Source organism: Lepidothrix coronata, unplaced genomic scaffold (assembly GCF_001604755.1).
Source record: "Lepidothrix coronata isolate B3197 unplaced genomic scaffold, Lepidothrix_coronata-1.0 Scaffold133, whole genome shotgun sequence".
Lineage (NCBI taxonomy): Eukaryota > Metazoa > Chordata > Aves > Passeriformes > Pipridae > Lepidothrix > Lepidothrix coronata.
Window position 1 is genome coordinate 2,236,404 of NW_016690313.1, and position 18,581 is coordinate 2,254,984.

Below are 18,581 nucleotides of genomic sequence, written 5' to 3' on the forward strand. Positions count from 1 at the left end.
ATTTGAAATATGTAAACCAAGTGCATCACAACAAACTGTTTTAAGGAAATAGATTGTGTTAATTCATGATCAGGCTTGTCTTCTGCATTAATTCTTTGTCCTGCCTAGTTTCTCCCTTTGAATTCTGCATGTCCTTTAAGTGTTGGGATCCAGAATCACTTTCAGTACTGTGACTGTGCCTGGGGACAAGCACAGCAGTCACTTGGTCCACGCTGCCTGCTCGGAGAGGGTTGAGATGAATGGCTGGAGGCAATGACTTCTGAAACTACCAGCTAGACTTTCAAGAGAATGTCTGATCATGGCTTTAGAAACACAGTGAATGATTAATGTAACTCCAAACCTGTGCTGATTTGTATCATAGTAAGCATCAATGCTAGTGGAGGAGGGTGTATCTGTTCTGTCTCCCCAGACAGCAGCACACTGCCATGGCTGGTACAGCACTCATTTCAGAACAGTTATGCAAGGTGTCTTCTTCTGTGTTTGCAGTGAAGTCACTGTGTGTGCAGCAACGTGGTTCAGCTGTGTGTTGGCCTAGAGAAGACAGCCTCTAGGTCAGAGGACAGTCAAGAATTGCCTGGTGCTCTCAACCCTATGCCTTCTCAGATCCATTACAGTCCATTTTTTTAATCTCCTGGGCTATCACTGCTTTATAAATGTTTTGCTTCTTCCTGGATTATCCCTTTCCTGTTCTCATTCCTGGGTCTTCCACGTGCTTAAATCCAAGCCCAGGCTTTTAGTAGGGTGGTTTTCCACTTTTGTCCCAAGCACATCTGGTTACGTGGCATAGCATAGACAAATCTGAACCGGTCTCTGTGTCCTTTGCCAACCCTGGCTGCCATTGGTGCTGTCCAAACAACTGCACTGCTAGTGAAGGAAGGTGAAAAAACAAATTGGCTCAGAACGTGTTGCATGAGGAAAAATCAGATGTCATTTTGCGTGAGAGTTTCAGTTGTCACTGCCAAAGCCTGACCGAGTTGCAGGATCAGGTTTGTCAGTTGTCATGGATCGGGATTCTGGTCTGACAGTAACACCTGTGCCTCCTGCCATGAGGGCTTCACATCTGGAGCTCAGCACGTGCATTTTGGCAACCTGGCTTTCCAGGTGTGGAGTTCTTTTGTTTGATGCTTTGAAACCTGAAGCAGAGGTGAAACCCTTTAGCACAGGTAAGCTGGTAACTGTAGCAGTTACGTGTGGTTTGATTTTTCTCTGTGAAAGATAGGTATGTCACCTTCCATGTGTGTCACTGTTGTGGTTTAAGAATGGTGTTCTCCAATACAGTGTTCCCACTGAAACCACACGTTGCCCACTGACTCCTCCCCCTGCAGTGGGCTGGAGAGGAGAACTGGAGCCACAAAAGGGGAAGGTAACAGGTTGAGAGCAGAACAATTTACTGGAAACTACAATGAGATAATAAACGGTAATGACAACAATACTAATGACAGAGGGTACAAGAAAGAGGTGAATATTTCACATGGAAACAACACCACCCAACTGCTCCCCCCCAGCACTATGTGGACCTGGCAGGGACCCCTTCTTCCCAGAAGAGTCTCCCTTCCTCTTGCCTCCAGCAATGGCATCGGGTGGTATAGAATAACCTCCAGGTTATTTCAGTAAAACCCATATAAGCGTGGGGGGGGAGAAAAAAAAAAAAGAGTAATAGGGCTTCAACTGATATTTCTGCTGATCTGTAGTTTGTGAGTTTGCTGCAGGAATTCTTTCTGTTTCAATGCAGGCGTTTAGATGCCAACCACATCACTGCCATACCAGAGGACAGCTTCGAGGGTCTGGTGCAGCTGCGTCACCTCTGGCTGGATGACAACAGTCTGACAGAAGTTCCCATCTACCCGCTCAGCAACCTGCCCTCTCTGCAGGCGTTAACGCTGGCCCTCAACAAGATAACACACGTCCCTGACTATGCATTTACAAACCTCTCCAGCCTTGTTGTCCTGTGAGTATTTGTATTTCGTGGGTCACTTCACTTTCCTCCTCCGTTACAGTTTTGATTAATCTGAGCTGGCGCTGAAAATGGTTGTTTTGCTGCATTTTAGCTCAGTTATCTAGAAACACCCTGTGCTGCCAACACCAGATGATACCATGTGCACTAGAGAACCCGCCCAAGGTTTGCTCAAGACTTTCTCCTAAACAGAAAGTCAGATGGGCTGTGGGTAGTGAAATTTGATTTATGTATTCCTGATATCTCATTATAGGAATGAATATTTCAAACTGGTGGTTGTCAGAGAAAGCTTTCAGAGATATTAAAAGAAGAAAAAATGATGTTTCATCTGAAACGTGTTTCTGTGTAGGCTTAAAAACCTCCAAGAAATAATGTGAAAAACTAGTTTGATTTGTATGTTTAAATCATATTTTTATCACACTTCTGGATAGTGAATAAAGAATTAAAATAGGTTGTCTTGACTGCAGGCAATCTATTCTGTTCCAATATGAGGATGATATATTTCTGTCTGGGAGTGAAAGATATTCTTCTACGTAATCTACCCCATGCAATGGTTTTTTCTAAACCATTTAACTCTCTTGAGTTCATAGAAATATCTGCTAATGTGTTAACTTATAGGAAATAATTCACTTTGTTTTGGTTTTGCTTTTTAGGCATCTTCATAACAATAAAATAAAAACTATAGGAAAGCACTGTTTTGATGGATTAGACAACCTTGAAACCTTGTAAGTATGTTTCTTAAAACAATTTCTTGTTCAGTGTTTGTCTCGTTCTCAGCTTAATCAAGGTTACCATACTGTTATGATGAAGGTTTTGCAAATCAGGCACTGTGCAACACATGCCACTAACACTTAGGTCCAGCTCAGGTTTTGGAACTGAAGGCTGGTATCAGTGCAGTGCTCCACCAAAACTAATTAACTCTGTTGAGAAGCAGGTAAATATTAGCCTGGGTGAAATGTCATGCTGGATGATGTGGCTCTAATGTTCTTAGCCCTGATCTAGCTGGTGTATCTTTGCATAGCACTCCACTGAGTCAGGTGGATGTATCACAAGTGTTTGAGTGGCCCCAGGGGTGATAAGGGACAAATATTTGTTTCTCAGGTTTGCTGTAGGATTAAACATATTTAAGATACATTGCCAAAACTGTTGTGTGACAACAGGAGGTTTCCGAGGGGGCCCCAATGGGCTGTTTTTTCACTGCTCCTCCTCCTCCAGAGTGCCTCATGGGCAAGGAAGGGCTTTCAGCTGCTTGGGTTACATCTCCCATTTCCCTTGCTCACTCAGTGAATATCTAATAAGATATTCACTTATCTTAGCCATGCATTTTGTTATGCTTAGGAGAACGTTAAATAAATAAAACTAAGGAAGGAGGGCAAGAGCAAGCTGGCGACAGCCTCTGTTAACTTGAGGAATTTGGATGAGTCCAGAAATGCTGCTTACTCCATCTTGTCAGTCTCTTGGAACCTCAGTTAACTAGTGACATTCTGTGTAAATACACGCAGCTGATGTGAGACTGAAAATGGGGTTTGCTGCTTGTAAAGGAATCCCTTTTGCAGAAGAAAAGGCTGTGACAAGTCCTGACATTACTGCTAGAACAGTGCAATGTTAACTGAGAATTCAACACATCTCTGTCACCTGTGTATTGATTCAGTGTCATGAGACTTCCCTGTGCTTCTAATTTATTTTATTTGTAATTGCTTTTGCTATGAGGTCTGCTGTTACCTAATGGCTTCTTTACTGTTTGTTTTATAAAACCTGGACAGAAAGTTTTCTTAGTAAATTAATAAAGAGTAATCATTTTTACTAGGTTTTTTTTTTTATTATTTAATAATCTTTGAAATCATAGTTCATTTCCATGTAAATTCTGTTGAAGAAAAACCTGTGAGGTATTGAAAAATACTGAGCTTTGCCGTAAGGAAATATTATTTGACTTAATATGAATAATCCTCTGGATAATATTAAATATCTTACCTAAGTTATTAGTTGGTTATAAAGCATGTAAAACATCAGAAGACTAAATCTAAGTTGAAGTTATTCTTTGGTCTAGTTAAAGGTGTTCTGAGAACTTTTTACTTTCATTGGACTGTCTTAAAGAAAAACTGTTTTGACAATTCATGACTACTATTAAAATTTTTTAATGTTCTTGCTTTGTTTCTTCTAGGGATTTAAATTATAATAACATGGTAGAGTTCCCTGAAGCCATAAAAGCGCTCCCAAGCCTAAAGGAGTTGTGAGTATTACTTATTCTCCCTTTTCACTGGTTTCTTTCTCCTTTCCATAAATAAAAAAAGAAAAGAAATTCCTGGATTTAAGAGTGTTTGTCTCATTATGCAGCAACCTAAATCAGTTTAAGTTATGCTAAGTGAAGCTATAATTAAAGAAAAATATAATCATCATCTAGAGAGGGAATGTGTTGAAAATTTTTTTGGAGTTACATAAGCAAGCAATTTATTCAGGAGAACCATTAGCATAGATCTTAATCACAAGCTGGTTTTGGCTTCCAGTAGCAGAATTAAGTATTCATTGATCATACATGTTTTCTTTGTCCCCTTCTTAAGAGAGGAGTAAGAAGAGTGAAAGTACAGCATCATGTTTGGACAGAATAATGTCTTTCTAATGAAATATTTTCAGTTTAGCTGATGTGCAGTGGGCAGAAATCATGCCTTTAAAGTTAATCCTGCAGTTTAACTTATTCCTATTTAATTGCAATCTTGGTTTTGGCAGGATTGGGAATTGAGTAGATGTGAAGAAAATAACTCTTGGTTGAATCTGCTGGCAGTGTATTTTTAAATGTTGATTTTCTTCTTTGCTGATATCTTTAGGGGATTTCACAGTAACTACATTTCCATAATTCCTGATGGTGCATTTGCAGGAAACCCCCTTCTACGAACGATGTAAGTAATTTTCATGCATCTATTTTTAGCTGGTAGCAGACGGTGACTCTAAGAACAACCATTGAAACATGTTTTTCATTTCCCAGACATTTGTATGATAATCCTTTGTCTTTTGTGGGGAACTCAGCATTTCAGAATCTGTCAGATCTGCATTCCCTGTAAGTACTCTCTTGACAATATAGTACAATGAATGGGTATGAAATATGGTGGCTAAGAACTCAAAATAAATAAATTTTCTGACTGCCTCTTACCTTATAATTTTCTTGCAGTAAGTTGTAAAAAAATTGTTATTGTTGGGAATACCAGTTTCTTCAGAAGCTCTAGTAAATATCCTCTACAAACTTTTTTTTTATTACCTTTCATAAGACACATAACCCCAGGCTAAAAGCTCAGGTTCTTACTTAAACAAACTGCAATATGTCCTCAGTGTGTTTTTTGAACGGGGATGTACATTGTGAGAATGTTTTGCAGGTTAGTGCATGCATGCCCTCAAAAGATATCAGTTCTGGGGGTGACAAATAAGCAAGATGGAGTGAAACTTTGAACTGCAAACTATACTTTTCATAAGTGTATTGATATCACTCTTTCCAGTTTGATGAATTCCAGTTGTTTGCTCATGGAGGAGTAATTCATCAAGCAAAAAAGTATAAAAAGCAGTGAAAAGACCATCTTTCACACACTATTCAAGTGTAAAATTTAAATAAAAGCAGTGAGAGTGTTAGAATGTCTCCTTAGTGCAAATATCTACCTGATAATAAGATTGAATGTCACAACTCAATTTCATAACAGTTTACAGCTAATTTCTGTGGGGTTTTTTTTTAGGGTCATTCGGGGTGCCAGCATGGTGCAGTGGTTTCCTAATTTGACAGGAACTGTAAACCTGGAGAGCTTGTAAGTATCTTCTACAGAAATAAATTTCAGTAATTTCTTGGGTTTGCTTCTTGTGAAGTAATTGAAATACAATAAGTGGATCTGGAGAGCAACTGCATATATTTCTCTTCCTGTCGATAGATGTAATGATACAGCTTTTCTTACTGTGATACCTGGGTGCCTCTTGACATTTTTTTTTTAGTAGGATAAGCTGATAAAAGCCTATGTAAAGGCCATTGGTAGTAAACCCCTCTAACAGAACTGAAAAACAGAAAAGTTGTCCTCTTCCAAAAAAAAAAAAAAAAACCAAAGAAAAAAATTGGTGGGTGAATCTAGCACCCCGATAGCTGAGACACCATCCTTATTCTGCTCTTATATATGCTTGTTATGCCATCTGCCATCAACAATACAGGCATTTAGATATGTGACTTTGTTGGTGTGGGGTTTTTTTCCACAGAACTCTAACAGGGACCAAGATAAACAGTATTCCTGTTAATTTATGCCAGGAGCAGAAGGTCCTTCGAACTTTGTAAGTAGACATACCTCTTTTCATCTGCATCAGAATGCTTTGAAAGAAACTTAAATCTAATTTAGGGCAAAAGTATTGCTTTGAATTGCTCATCCCAGTAGTTCTTTCAAAGTTGGAAATTTTGGTTTTTTGGTTCTTCATATCAGGACGTTTGGCAGAGTTGATGTAATGCCTTACATTCCCTAAACAGAGTCCCCTTTGTAGGGATGCACTATATTTCTTTCATATGTTATAAGAGACATGTAAGATGGTGCTGCAGAGAACAGTCTTTGCATGTTCAGATTCACTCTGCCACCATTCATCCTTAACACAACATCTACATTCAGAGGTTAAGGAAGAGTTTATTATGGTGCTTTGACTTTTCGTGTCCAGGAACACGGGACAGAGCAATACAAAGCTCAAACAGAAAAAGCAGTAAGGATGTGTTAAAATTAATGCAAAAACCCCCAAACTGGTAACTGAAGCCATCAGGACAGTAGGGATAAACCATGTTTGTGAAGGATACACGCAGGAAAATGTGGAACAAAAGCAAATCCTGAAAAAGGGAGGAGAAAAAGTACGCTCTGTTTTATATAAGTAAAAATGGGGAGAAGGAATGACAAGGTGGGATTTATTTTCAAACAGCAGTTTATCTTTTGAATAGAAATTTTAAGATATTAGCTTGTTCTAGTTTCTTTTTTTTTGCTGCATAGTTTCAGAGAACATTCTGAGTTTTCCTAGCTCTGCTTAAGGAGATACCAGCACACTACACCAAAACTGGCACCAAATTCCTGCATTACATACAATTTATCCAGTTTATTCTGAAAAAAGCAGGTTACCAATAAGCTTTTTTATATTACAACTCTCAAAATTCGGGGAACTTGTACACTATGTTTTTAGGGTATATGTATACCAAGATATACACTTGGGGTTCCCTCTGTGATTTTCTCTAAACTGCCCTTAGTTTTTCCACAGAATGGTACTAACAGGAAGATTATTCTGTCAGTCTATTTAACAGTTACCAGTGATGGGAGGTTTCAAGTAGAAAGGAGTGTGAACTAAGCATCTTTTTCCTATTTTCTGTTTTGAAGGGACTTGTCTTATAACAATATAAAGGACCTCCCAAGTTTTAAGGGCTGCCATTCCTTGGAAGAAATGTAAGTAGAAATAAGTGTTGTTTATCTTTATTAACTCCTTAGTATGCTGAGTCCACGTCCCTAGAAACTTTTTTGCTTCATGTTTGATTGTAAGTTTCTAAAATTAAGGACAGAGATGACCACGTTCTGTGAGTGGAGTGTGCTGGACAGAGAATTCAACCACGTGTGTTTTCCTCAACTAGCCAATGCTTAATTATCTCTGTGGCACAAAAGAAATGAAAGACACACCTCAATCCCACGTTTCATGGCAGTATTGCTGTGCACATAAATGGAATATCTTTTCCTTCCTGCCTGTTATCCCTTCCACTCTTCAGTTCCCTCCAGCCATCAGCATGTGCTTGTGTAAAATGAGTTTTTTCCTCAGCTCCTGTAAGACACATTTAAAGCCCATCTTTGTTTTTCCTTATTTCATTGCTTTAAATCTACTTAAGCTTAATTGCCAGACCCTATGCAATTTTTCCATTTGTGTATGTTCTTACTTCTCCTTCTACCTCTCAAGTTTCTATCCCCTTAATCAGAGTGGGGCTAGCAGGCCTATGGACCTTTGTTGTACTCATGACATCTCCAGGCTCATACCCATTGTTCATTGTAAAGGGAGCTAGTGAACTGGAATTAAAATTTTCCCACTAGCTCTTGAGGCATTTGTCAATATTTTCCTTTCATAAATCTGCATTTTGGAAAATGGAAGTGTACCTGTGGTTAAAATATGCCTAAAGACTTCCTGCAGAATGGAGTACAGTTGTTTTTAATCTTAGTGTGACTCTTCAACATTCACAGTGTTATTTTTAGCTTGAAAGTAATTCAGTCCACACTTAACAGTCTTTTCTAAATTAAATGAGTTGTGCATTGGACAGAGGAAAATCCTGCCATTGATAAGGCTAAATGCATGCATTAGCAAGCTCTCCTTTGGTTTGAAGTCAGCCCAGTTAGCTAATAAAGTTCTGTTTCTGCTTCTTCTCTTTGCAGTTCCTTACAACATAATCAAATACATGAAATTGCAGAGGACACCTTTCAAGGACTGTCCTCCCTTCGTGTCCTGTAAGTGTACATAGCTACAGTGCTGAGTAAAACAAGATCATATTTTTGATTCCCATGTCAGGGTTTGGTGCTATAAATTTGATTGATGGCAAAAGGCCAGGTATGCTGGATCCTAAGATAAAGTAAACCAAGTACAAGAGATACTAGCAGCAGCCAGTTTCAGCCCTGTTCCTTCTACTCTCTATTTTTTTGTAGCCTATATTTTTATGTATATGAAGACTGAAAATGAGATCTTTTTTCCCAGTGCTCCACTACTTTGCATTATAACCATATTATTCCATTATGTAATATTTATTGGAGAGATCCTATCTGTTTTCCTCAGGAGGAGCAGATCAGTAAACAAAATTATCCTGTCCCTTTACATCTCTAGGTATATGAAGATTATATGAGAAACATTTTAAATTATCAGGAAAAAAATCCACAAATTGACAGGTATTTTAAATAGAGTAAGTCATGGTGGCCCAGCAGAAGCTGGAGCTGGATTTTGACATCCAAAAATGCAGATGCTCTTCTGCCTGTTCTTTTGGTTTCTTCCCCCACCTCTGCCAGTTGCCCTGCTAGAGGTGCAGTTGTCACCAAAGTGGTTGTCCTGGCACCTTTGTGCTGGGAATAGGTGGTGCCAGAGCCGGCCTCTGCCTTGGGAGCACAGGCTGTGCTCCTGGCAGCAGAAAGGAAGGGAAAGGGAGCCAGGAGTGGGAGATGGATTCAGCTGTGGGGATGAGGTGAAGCAGGATACAGCTGCCTTACCAAGGGATTTGGCTGCTACTGCACCTGGCTGACTGGGAAGAGAGGGGAAATGATCTTAGCTTTTTTTCTTAGTACAGTGGCTGTTACAAAGATTTGGTGAAACTGCTAAAATAATCTCCCTTGGCATTCATTGCAGGGACCTCAGTAGAAATCGGATTCGTCAGATCCACAAAGAAGCTTTTATCTCTGTTGGAGCTCTTGTTAACCTGTAAGTAGGCTATTTGTGCAGTCACCTCCTCTCTCTATTATAAAACTTCTGAGATAGCGAATATTTTTAGCTTAAAACTGATATATGCCCATCATTTAATATCTGTAAATCAGGAAGCCTCTTGCTAGCTGAACATATGCAGGGCACACTTCTTTAGAGTGCCTGCTGCACTGACAGGTATATGCCAGACCACAGCCTTCTGTGAGACTTTAAAAGTCCTTCCTGCTTCAATGAAGTGTATGCTATAGGGTCTCCAAACTTACTTTGTTTGTAACACTATCTTAATATTCACGTTCCAGAGACCTAAGCTTCAACGAACTCACTTCAGTTCCAACTGAAGGACTGAGTGGGCTGAACCAGCTTAAACTCACGGGCAATTCTGAGTTGAAAGAAGCTTTGGCAGCAAAGAACTTCGCAAAGCTCCGGTACGTTGGTAAATAACACCACAGAGTGCCTCCTTTGTTCTCACAGCAACAAGCAATGTGACAATAAATGACAGTTTAGACTCATGACACATGATCAGGCCCTTTGCTGAGTCCTGTAGTGCCTCAATGCTGGTATATATAAATGGGCATCTGACTCTTCTGGTGTAAGAAACCATTTGCAGACAATTTTCTTGGTATCTTTTCTGTTTTTCCTCCACCACTTTCCAGGCAGACACCATCTCACTTGGGAGGAGTGGTTTGGGTGGATTTCCATTTGTTATTGAACTGAGCACATCTGTCTTTTACTGTGGAAAATGGGAGCAGATGCACAGGTGTCTCCTTCCATGATCACCATGCTTTATACATATGCCATTTGTTCTTGGAGGCAAATGATAAGAGTAACAATAATCACTCAAATGGAAACTTGTGACTGATTTCTGTGGGAGGTGGATCAGACAGGGATGAACTGCTTTCCATTTTCAAAGATCTTTCTGCACGTTAAGAAGAAGCAGTTATAAATTATTTCCTACACTGTCCCATGGAAAAAGTGGAGATGAAGCTACTGTTAATTTGTCTAAGGCCAGCAAAAGAATCCATGTCACTTTTAGAATCAAGCTTCGGCAGTACTGTAGAAACAGCAGATTGTTTTTCAGGTTTTGATCTGTGTTTGAGAATTCATGCTTTCTGGGATTCTTTAGATTGACATCCCTCCTAAATATTTGCAAGAATCGGGAACAATACTGCAGATAGTTGATAATGTAGTCTTGAGTCAGAAAAATTAGCTTCTGGTCTGCTATTACTTCATTGCTTATGTGGGTTATGTGGGTTTTTTAGAACTCTGTGTGCAGGTGTACTTCTCTGCTGGAATAATAGTATGTACCATTTCTGCCAAACACGTGTAAAAAAAATTAGAAATCTTATTTTGGTACCACAAACGAAGAGTGAGAAGGAAAGACTTAACTTAAAAGCTTGTAGTCATCTGGGAATTAACTTTCTTACAAAACAGTTACTCTTTAATTAGCATGCTTAATTACTTTTCAGTTTCATTTGTACAGCAACGCCACAAACACTGATCAGAATTTGGTTTGTATATGGAATAGAATGAATAGTAAAGGGCTAAACATAGTAACATTTTCTTTGTGCTTCTCACAGCAGACAAGACTTGTATACATCACCTGTCCTTTATCTCAGTGTAAGAGTTTGTCAGAAATGGTTATGCCTGCTCCAAATTGAAGTAGTTTTTTATTGGCAACTGCAAAAAAAGAAGCTTTAAGTTTTGCACTGTAGTGTGCTATCTAAATACTTTTAATAGATGGTAATCTTAACTTTGGTTACAATGCTTACCAGTCTTCGTTGGTCTGCCTGTATTTCAGGTCACTCTCTGTACCATATGCTTACCAGTGCTGTGCATTTTGGGGTTGTGATTCTTATTTAAACTCTAATGCTGAAGATTCCAGTCACCAAGATCAAGGTGCCTTGATGGATCGTGAGAAGGGTAAATGTTTCATTGTACTTAACCAGCAGTATTGTTTTGTGCTGGACTCAAATAACAGTGTATGCTGTCTTTGAATAAGGGAGTATGAGAAATGTAAATCTTTATAGGGCTACAAAAGCTGAAAGTGCTTAGCAATTGCTAACAAATAGCAGTACCTTGTTCCTTCTAAATATGTGAAAGGTATTTGCTGGGCGCTCTAAGACTTGCCTGTATGGAAAAAAAAATCAACTTTAAAAAAAAAAAATTCAAACTGCAAATATTGCTTCTGTCATGGTTTTATTGTTCTCAGTGTTTCAACCTTCCTATTCAGACAGGGCTTGTCCCTTCCACTGTCTGTTTCAGAGGCCTGGTGATCAAAGATGTTGCTTTGTTATAAAGCATTGTGAGTACCTGGGTCAGGCAGGAGTAACTCAAACTGCTGCAGCCATTTCTGCACTGAGCTTTTGACCTTATGTGGCAAACCAGAGCAGCTCCACTTGTTGAAGGCTGGAGAGCTGGTGAACTGTTAGGTGTTTGATCCTTCAAAAGACTACTCCCATCCTAGGCAGCTTCACTGCATTTCACTTTTATTTTCTTTCTATGACTAACGTGTTTTTCACTTTTACAGCTGATGTTCTGAGAAATGAGGAAAATGAGGAACTGGGACAGACTATTATTCACTGTACACCAGCAACAGGTAAATCCTGTAAGGTGCTTTAGCCACACTGTGAACTTCAGGCATGGTGTTACGCAAAGAGCTGGCTGCAGAATTACATGTTTTATTCCTGGTAATCATTCTGTGCACAGGAGATTAATTTATACAATGCTATGGGTGAAACATCACTTGATGTCAGTTTTGGATGAGCAGCCACAAAGATTTGACTGAGCTTTAGACACGTAGCACTTTATTGGAGAACTATGCTAGGGAAAATACTGGAGTTTCTTTCCATAAGCAGAACAGTCAAGATTGTAATACTTATATTTGGAGTCTACTGTATTTAATGCACTGTGCCCCGTAATTCTGCTTTATTTTTGCTAAAGACATGTCTGTGGGGCAGACTGTATGAATGCTCACCTGTTTCAGTGGCAGTTCAGCCCATGTTCTAAAAGCTTGACTCAGACTGCTGTTCATTGGTGGCTTTAAGGAAGCTTGATGTCTTTGCAGGAGAGTGGATGAGGAACACTCACCTGATCTGTTCCCCAGCCCTGCTGTAGCTGCATTAAGTGAGAGCAGAGGGCTGTTACAAGTAGTTGGAGTAGGCAGTAGCATCTTAAACTGCTAGAGACACTTGTGCAATGAACAGTCTTATTGGCATACCAGAACTACCAATTCAGGTCCATGAGTGTTGAAAGTCTTTGGTTTTGCAATGAATATTTCCATACCAGGCTTTTTTTCTGCCCTTCTGCTTCTCTTTCTCAAACTGCAAATTTCCATACATAGTTCCACTCAGCTCCTGAAAGCAATTGTGGTGGTGCTTCCTACTTCCTTGCCTTTGCCACAGCCTCTCCAGAGGATTCCTTCCGTACATCTTCTGTGCTCCTGTTTGCATAAAAAGGAACACATAGATGGGGGGAACAGTATGCTTCCAGTAAAGTTACTTCTGGATGAGCAGGAGTTATCCAAGTCTTATTTCATTCTTTTCTCCTAACTTGTATTTTACATTATGAAAATCTGTTCATTCTCCATCTTTTGGGCTAGCTCGAGCTTTAGTATCCAGCATATCACAAGGATTTCTTGATCACAGCCAAAAAGGACTGTGGTCAGACAGTCAAATATATTATTAATGTAATTGTACATAATCTGAGAGTTAATTTGTTAATGCTGCTTATTTGCTTTTGATCTCCTGTTCACAGAATGAGAATTCAGATGGTGTGTTACATGGGTTAAATCTTTGAAGTCTTCAGTTCTGTCTTTTTGCCCATGCCAGAAATGCTGTAGTAGATCTAAAAGGAATGAAGAGCTTGTTTTACAAGTTCAAAATTTGCCTTATTTTTCACCAGTCCCTCCCATACTAACAAGTTTCTGTGCCATGTTGTCATCTGGTCATAAGTAAGATTCTCCACCCACCATGTAAGTTCTGAATCACTGCTCAACTCGTAGATCCACCTTTACTTTGCCTAATGGCAGGAATGGATTGCTGAACAGTGGTGTTCAAGTAGCTCAGGTTGTCTGAAAGATGTGAAACTCATCCTTCTGAGAATGAATTTTTCCCCTCCTCCCACATAGGCTGGAAATATCAGTGAGAGAGGAGGGTAGCTTTTAACTCTAAGGATAGCAAGGCTTCAGGAGAAAGACAGGAAAGGGTGGTGGGTTTTGTTTGTCTAAAGTACAGCTACTAGAAAAATGGCTTCAAATTGATTTTTGTAAGCACAGAATTGACATTTTTAAGTTTCCTAAGTGGGAAGTTGTTTTTATTTTTATGTAGATCAGCTTAGCAGGTATTGTTGTGTCATGTGAATGTATTGTAAAACTGATTATTCTGGCATGGATGCCTTACTTGGGAATACCTGCTAAAAAGGGATATTACTGCTGATTTTACTGGTCTGTTAATCCAGTGAGCGCCATTATTTCATGCCCATAAATGAAGCTTGCTCATTTAAACAAAATATTAATTTTTGTCTTGTCAGTTCATTAATTGCTGGAAGTTGCGTTAGGCCTTGGGAGATCCTTGCACTGACATTTAGTCGTTCTGTGCAGTTCTGTTTCAGCCCATGTTAGGGATGGGTTGTCCTTATCTTTCCCCTGCCAAAAGGGAAGGCAGGTGCTGTGCAGAGCCAGGGTCACAGGCTGAGTCTGGCTCAGAAGCTCCAGCCTTTGCACAGTTTGGCATTTTCCTTCAGCTCCCTGACTGCAGGGAGGGATCCCGAGCTGTTGAGCTTTGGACAGTTAGCGGTGCCTAATGGGGATATAGGAGAGGTTCAACTCTTCCAACTGTTACTTAAAATCAGTAGGACTTCCCTGTGGAATAAATAGCAATTAGAAGGATTAGAAGGGTAAGCAATAGTAGTGACCTTTCTTCCTTGTCTTGCCTCCTGTTATTTTGCTTGCTGGGCTTTTTTTACTATTTAAGCATTTTTAAGTGGCGAAAGAAGAAGAAAAAAAAAATCATTTTCCCATATGGCTTTCCAAGCTCACAGTGTGTTTCAGTGACAAGGATGGAGGACAGGGCTTGTGGTAAATTCCTGTCCTTATTGAAGCTGATTAAATTGAATTTGTCGGCTGTTTTACAGATGTTTCCTTGTGACCAAAAGTTAACACCAGAAGGCATGTTTGTGAATCATTTTTTGAGAGAACATGTTCCTTCTAAAAAATTCCTTCCCCTTACAAGTGGGTTGTGAACATTTGCTTTCACGTTTTTTGCCAATCTTTTTTTATGATGTATAAAATCTCAATAAAATAAAGTATTTGGGTGGCACTAATAAAAACTATTTTGAGTAGCTAAAAGTAATTAAGTTTGTTTAGCTAGCTTGTTTATACAAAGTGTTCTCAAGTGACCATTCACTGTGGTAATTATTATTGCAGGCATAATTAATTAGTAAATAGCTTCAACAGAATAGTTTACTTTCAACTGACCTTTTTAGCAGTTGAGCTGTGTACTCTATTCATTAATTAATGAGTACTCTTGTAATACCTTTTCAAAATCTTGCTTGTTAAGGCAGAATTTTTTCCTAAATTGGTTGTCCTTCTCTTTGTTTTTTGTTTTCTTCTAGGTGCCTTTAAGCCTTGTGAATATTTATTGGGCAGCTGGATGATTCGACTTACTGTCTGGTTTATTTTTTTGGTTGCTTTGTTCTTCAACCTGCTTGTCATGTTAACAATATTTGCATCCTGTACTACATTGCCATCTTCCAAACTGTTTATAAGCCTGATTTCTGTCTCTAACTTATTTATGGGAGTCTATACTGGTATTTTAACTTTCTTGGATGCTGTCTCTTGGGGAAGATTTGCTGAATTTGGCATATGGTGGGAGACTGGCAGTGGTTGCAGAGTTGCTGGGTTTCTTGCAGTCTTTTCATCAGAAAGTGCCATTTTTTTCCTGATGTTGGCAGCTGTTGAACGGAGCTTCTCTGCGAAGGAGTTCATTAAAAAGGGGAAAAGCAATCGCCAAAAACAATTTCAAATTGCAGCAGTTTTTGCTTTCCTGTGTGCCGTGGTAGCGGGATGCTTACCACTTTTTTATAAAGCTGAGTACTCGGCATCCCCCCTTTGCTTGCCCTTCCCCACTGGAGAAACGCCTTCACTTGGTTTCACAGTAACTTTAGTGCTCCTGAATTCGTTAGCGTTTTTGCTAATGGCTGTTATCTACACTAAACTGTATTGCAACCTGGAAAAAGAGGATCTCTCCGAAAACTCCCAGTCCAGCACGATTAAGCATGTTGCTTGGCTAATCTTCACGAACTGCATCTTTTTCTGCCCTGTCGCGTTTTTCTCCTTTGCACCGTTGATCACTGCGATTTCTATCAGCCCCGAAATCATGAAGTCTGTTACTTTGATATTTTTCCCGCTGCCTGCTTGCCTGAACCCGGTCCTGTACGTATTCTTCAACCCAAAGTTCAAAGAAGACTGGAAGATGCTCAGGCGCCACCTGACCAGGAAGAACGGCGCGGTAGCGATCGCCGTCAACGCTCAAGGGGGCTGCCCCACGCAGGATTTTTACTACGACTGCGGCGTTTACTCCCACCTGCAGGGTAACATCGCCGTGTGCGAGTGCTGCGAGTCGCTCCTTCTATCCAAGCCCGTGCCCTGTAAACATTTAATAAAGTCTCAGAGCTGCCCCACGCTGGCAGTGGTGCCTTGCCAAAGGCCGGATGGCTACTGGTCGGACTGCGGCACCCAGTCAGCCCACTCGGACTACGCGGACGAGGACGACTCCTTCGTGTCGGACAGCTCGGACCAAGTGCAGGCCTGTGGCCGTGCGTGTTTCTACCAAAGCCGAGGGTTCCCTTTGGTTCGTTACGCCTACAACATACCAAGAATTAAAGACTGAAAAGGCTTTCTGCCACCAGCTGTTCCAATAAAGAGGTGTAATGCTTTGCAGACTGTTGCCTGTTTTGACCTTTCGAGCAGGAAGCACTTTTGTAATCATTGTTTAGTGTCGTTTGTAAAGAAGGGAAGCGGGCAGCAACTTCTTGAGCCATACATTTAAAAAAAATTTTAAACAAATAAATCAATTGCCCTGACTGTAAATAATTGGTAAACCAAATTTGTTACCCGATATTTTTACTCTTTCCACGCAACAGTGGTTTCTTTTATACAGTTTTTACATGCTAATGGTGTGTTTCCACATTGTGCTCCAGTTGTACTTTGCTTCTGCTGTTGGCGAGGTAAGTTCTGTTGATTTCCCTCCCACCCCCCCGCCAAAGCACAATATAAAGGACAGCTGTTTGATATTATAGAAATTATTTTTAAATGTAACTTTTCTATAATTAAGCAAAAAAAATCTCTTGCTAGCTTTGTATAGTGTATTCAGCATTGAATCTCAGGATGAATTTTATTGCAGGGCCAAAAAAGGGATTAATTCTCCCATACGTAACTGTGACAGCAATATAGGAATACTATGTTTGTTTTGTATTTTAAGCCAATATTCAATTAAAAGAAAAAAGGGTTTGTTGCAGTAAAGCACTTGTAATCCACAATATTCTATAGATTAGGGGAATAAGAATATGAGGTTGTCAGGTTGTCAGGTTGAACATGTTTTTCCAGTGATGATGCATTACTTCAGGTGAACCACAGCAAGTTTCTTCAGTATTATGCAGTCAAGTCATACCATTGGAAGGAATGTTGATGTATCAGGGGGTGTTAGCAGTGCTGTCAGTGTACACAGCTCATGTCTTTGCAGAAAGACTGACTAATGCTCTGCAGCCTATTGAATGTTACAGCACTCCAGTGATACTTATGGATAGATTGAGCAAATGGAGGGAAAATGCAAAGCAATTGGGCAATGAAGAAAAGCATTTTTCCAATTATTTTACTGAGAGTGAAGTACACTCTGTGAAGTCACTGATTTTCACGTAAATCAGTGCAATCTTTTTAAACCATTAAAGTCCTGAGACCCTAATGATTTAAGTACAATCAGTGATCCATTTTTTCTATATTTAGTTTGAAATCTGATGGATATAAAGTTATGAATGCATGAATAAGTATTTATGTATGTTTCTTGAACAATACACTAAATCAAGAGCAAATCCACTGCCGTCCCAGTCACTCTGGAGACATTCTCAGTAAGAATTAAAGCTAGATTGCTGTTTTGAGAATTAAACTGTACATACTGTTCATACAATGAATTTTTATCTTTGTATTGTAAGTTATTTGATAGAACCCATGATGGAAAATGTGGCTTCAGTTCATTTTGTTAATTAAAGCTACCTCCTAAACAATAGTGGCTGCCAGTAGCAGAGTGTTTAAAATGTGGTTTATATACTTTTTGCATTGTAAATAGATGTGGTTGTATATTGTCACTGTAATAAAAACAGAATCCTTGTATATCAAAATCATGTAGTTTGTACAAAGTATGGGAGGATTATTTACTGTATGCTGTTAATTTTGTAAGCCAAAATATTCACGTGTAAAAAGGGAAGAAAACCAACCCAGAGTTGTTAATTCTTATATTTACACTCATGAATATTACATCTGCAATTAGCATGGAATGTTACACTGAAAGCAAATAAAGGGTACATGAACATTGATTGTTATTTATCTCTGTTTTTCAAAAGTTAAGGCTGAAAATGGTGCACATGTAGAATTATTGAGCATAAATAATGTGTCATCTGCTCTTGGCTGCATGTGGTGAGTTCAGGAAAGAACTGCCAGAAAATTAAGAAAGCTGCCAATTTACATGTGGATTTATGATCTTTGACTAATGCTGTCTTGGCATTCAAAAGATTAAAACCTTCAGTGAGGTGTTTGCCTTCTTACAAAGCAGTCTCGTGATTAAAGATATTATGTATTGTATTTGAGTTAAAATGTTTTTAGTATGGCTTGGATAATATACAGATTATAATTTTCATATTGGTACTTTTTTATGTTGAGAGTTGGGTGTTTTTTTTTTTTAAGCTATCATTTTGTAAGAGTCACAGTCTGTCCCACATTCCCTCTGTTAAGGTGACACGAATGCTTCTCAAAAAGGACTGTAAATGTCAGCTGCCATTTATAATCAGTAGAGAAGGAAATCCAAGCATCAAGCTTCCAAAAAGCCAGTTGTATTTTCAAACCGCGTTCTTGAGAATGGATTTATTTCTTCTGATTCTTCACTGCAGTGCTATTAAAAAGGTCAGATGTGATCCATTTGAAGTTCCCGTACTTCAT

General features: G+C 39.3%; 1 protein-coding gene across 2 annotated transcripts in view; it reads left to right on the plus strand.

Moving 5' to 3' along the window:
• Positions 1-17,962, plus strand: part of LGR4 (leucine rich repeat containing G protein-coupled receptor 4) — a 57,432-nt gene extending 39,470 nt beyond the window's left edge. Inside the window, exons 5-18 of one of the 2 annotated variants that reach the window (XM_017827007.1) lie at positions 1,733-1,948; positions 2,608-2,679; positions 4,116-4,184; positions 4,777-4,848; positions 4,935-5,006; positions 5,671-5,739; positions 6,176-6,247; positions 7,318-7,383; positions 8,350-8,421; positions 9,305-9,376; positions 9,676-9,801; positions 11,175-11,296; positions 11,904-11,972; positions 14,987-17,962. In XM_017827007.1, coding sequence (XP_017682496.1) covers positions 1,733-1,948; positions 2,608-2,679; positions 4,116-4,184; positions 4,777-4,848; positions 4,935-5,006; positions 5,671-5,739; positions 6,176-6,247; positions 7,318-7,383; positions 8,350-8,421; positions 9,305-9,376; positions 9,676-9,801; positions 11,175-11,296; positions 11,904-11,972; positions 14,987-16,263 — 2,446 coding nt within the window. In that variant the 3' untranslated portion in view covers positions 16,264-17,962. The remainder of the gene's footprint in view (positions 1-1,732; positions 1,949-2,607; positions 2,680-4,115; positions 4,185-4,776; positions 4,849-4,934; positions 5,007-5,670; positions 5,740-6,175; positions 6,248-7,317; positions 7,384-8,349; positions 8,422-9,304; positions 9,377-9,675; positions 9,802-11,174; positions 11,297-11,903; positions 11,973-14,986) is intronic. The other variant, XM_017827008.1, reaches the window with a different exon arrangement.
• Positions 17,963-18,581: the final 619 nt, after the last annotated feature.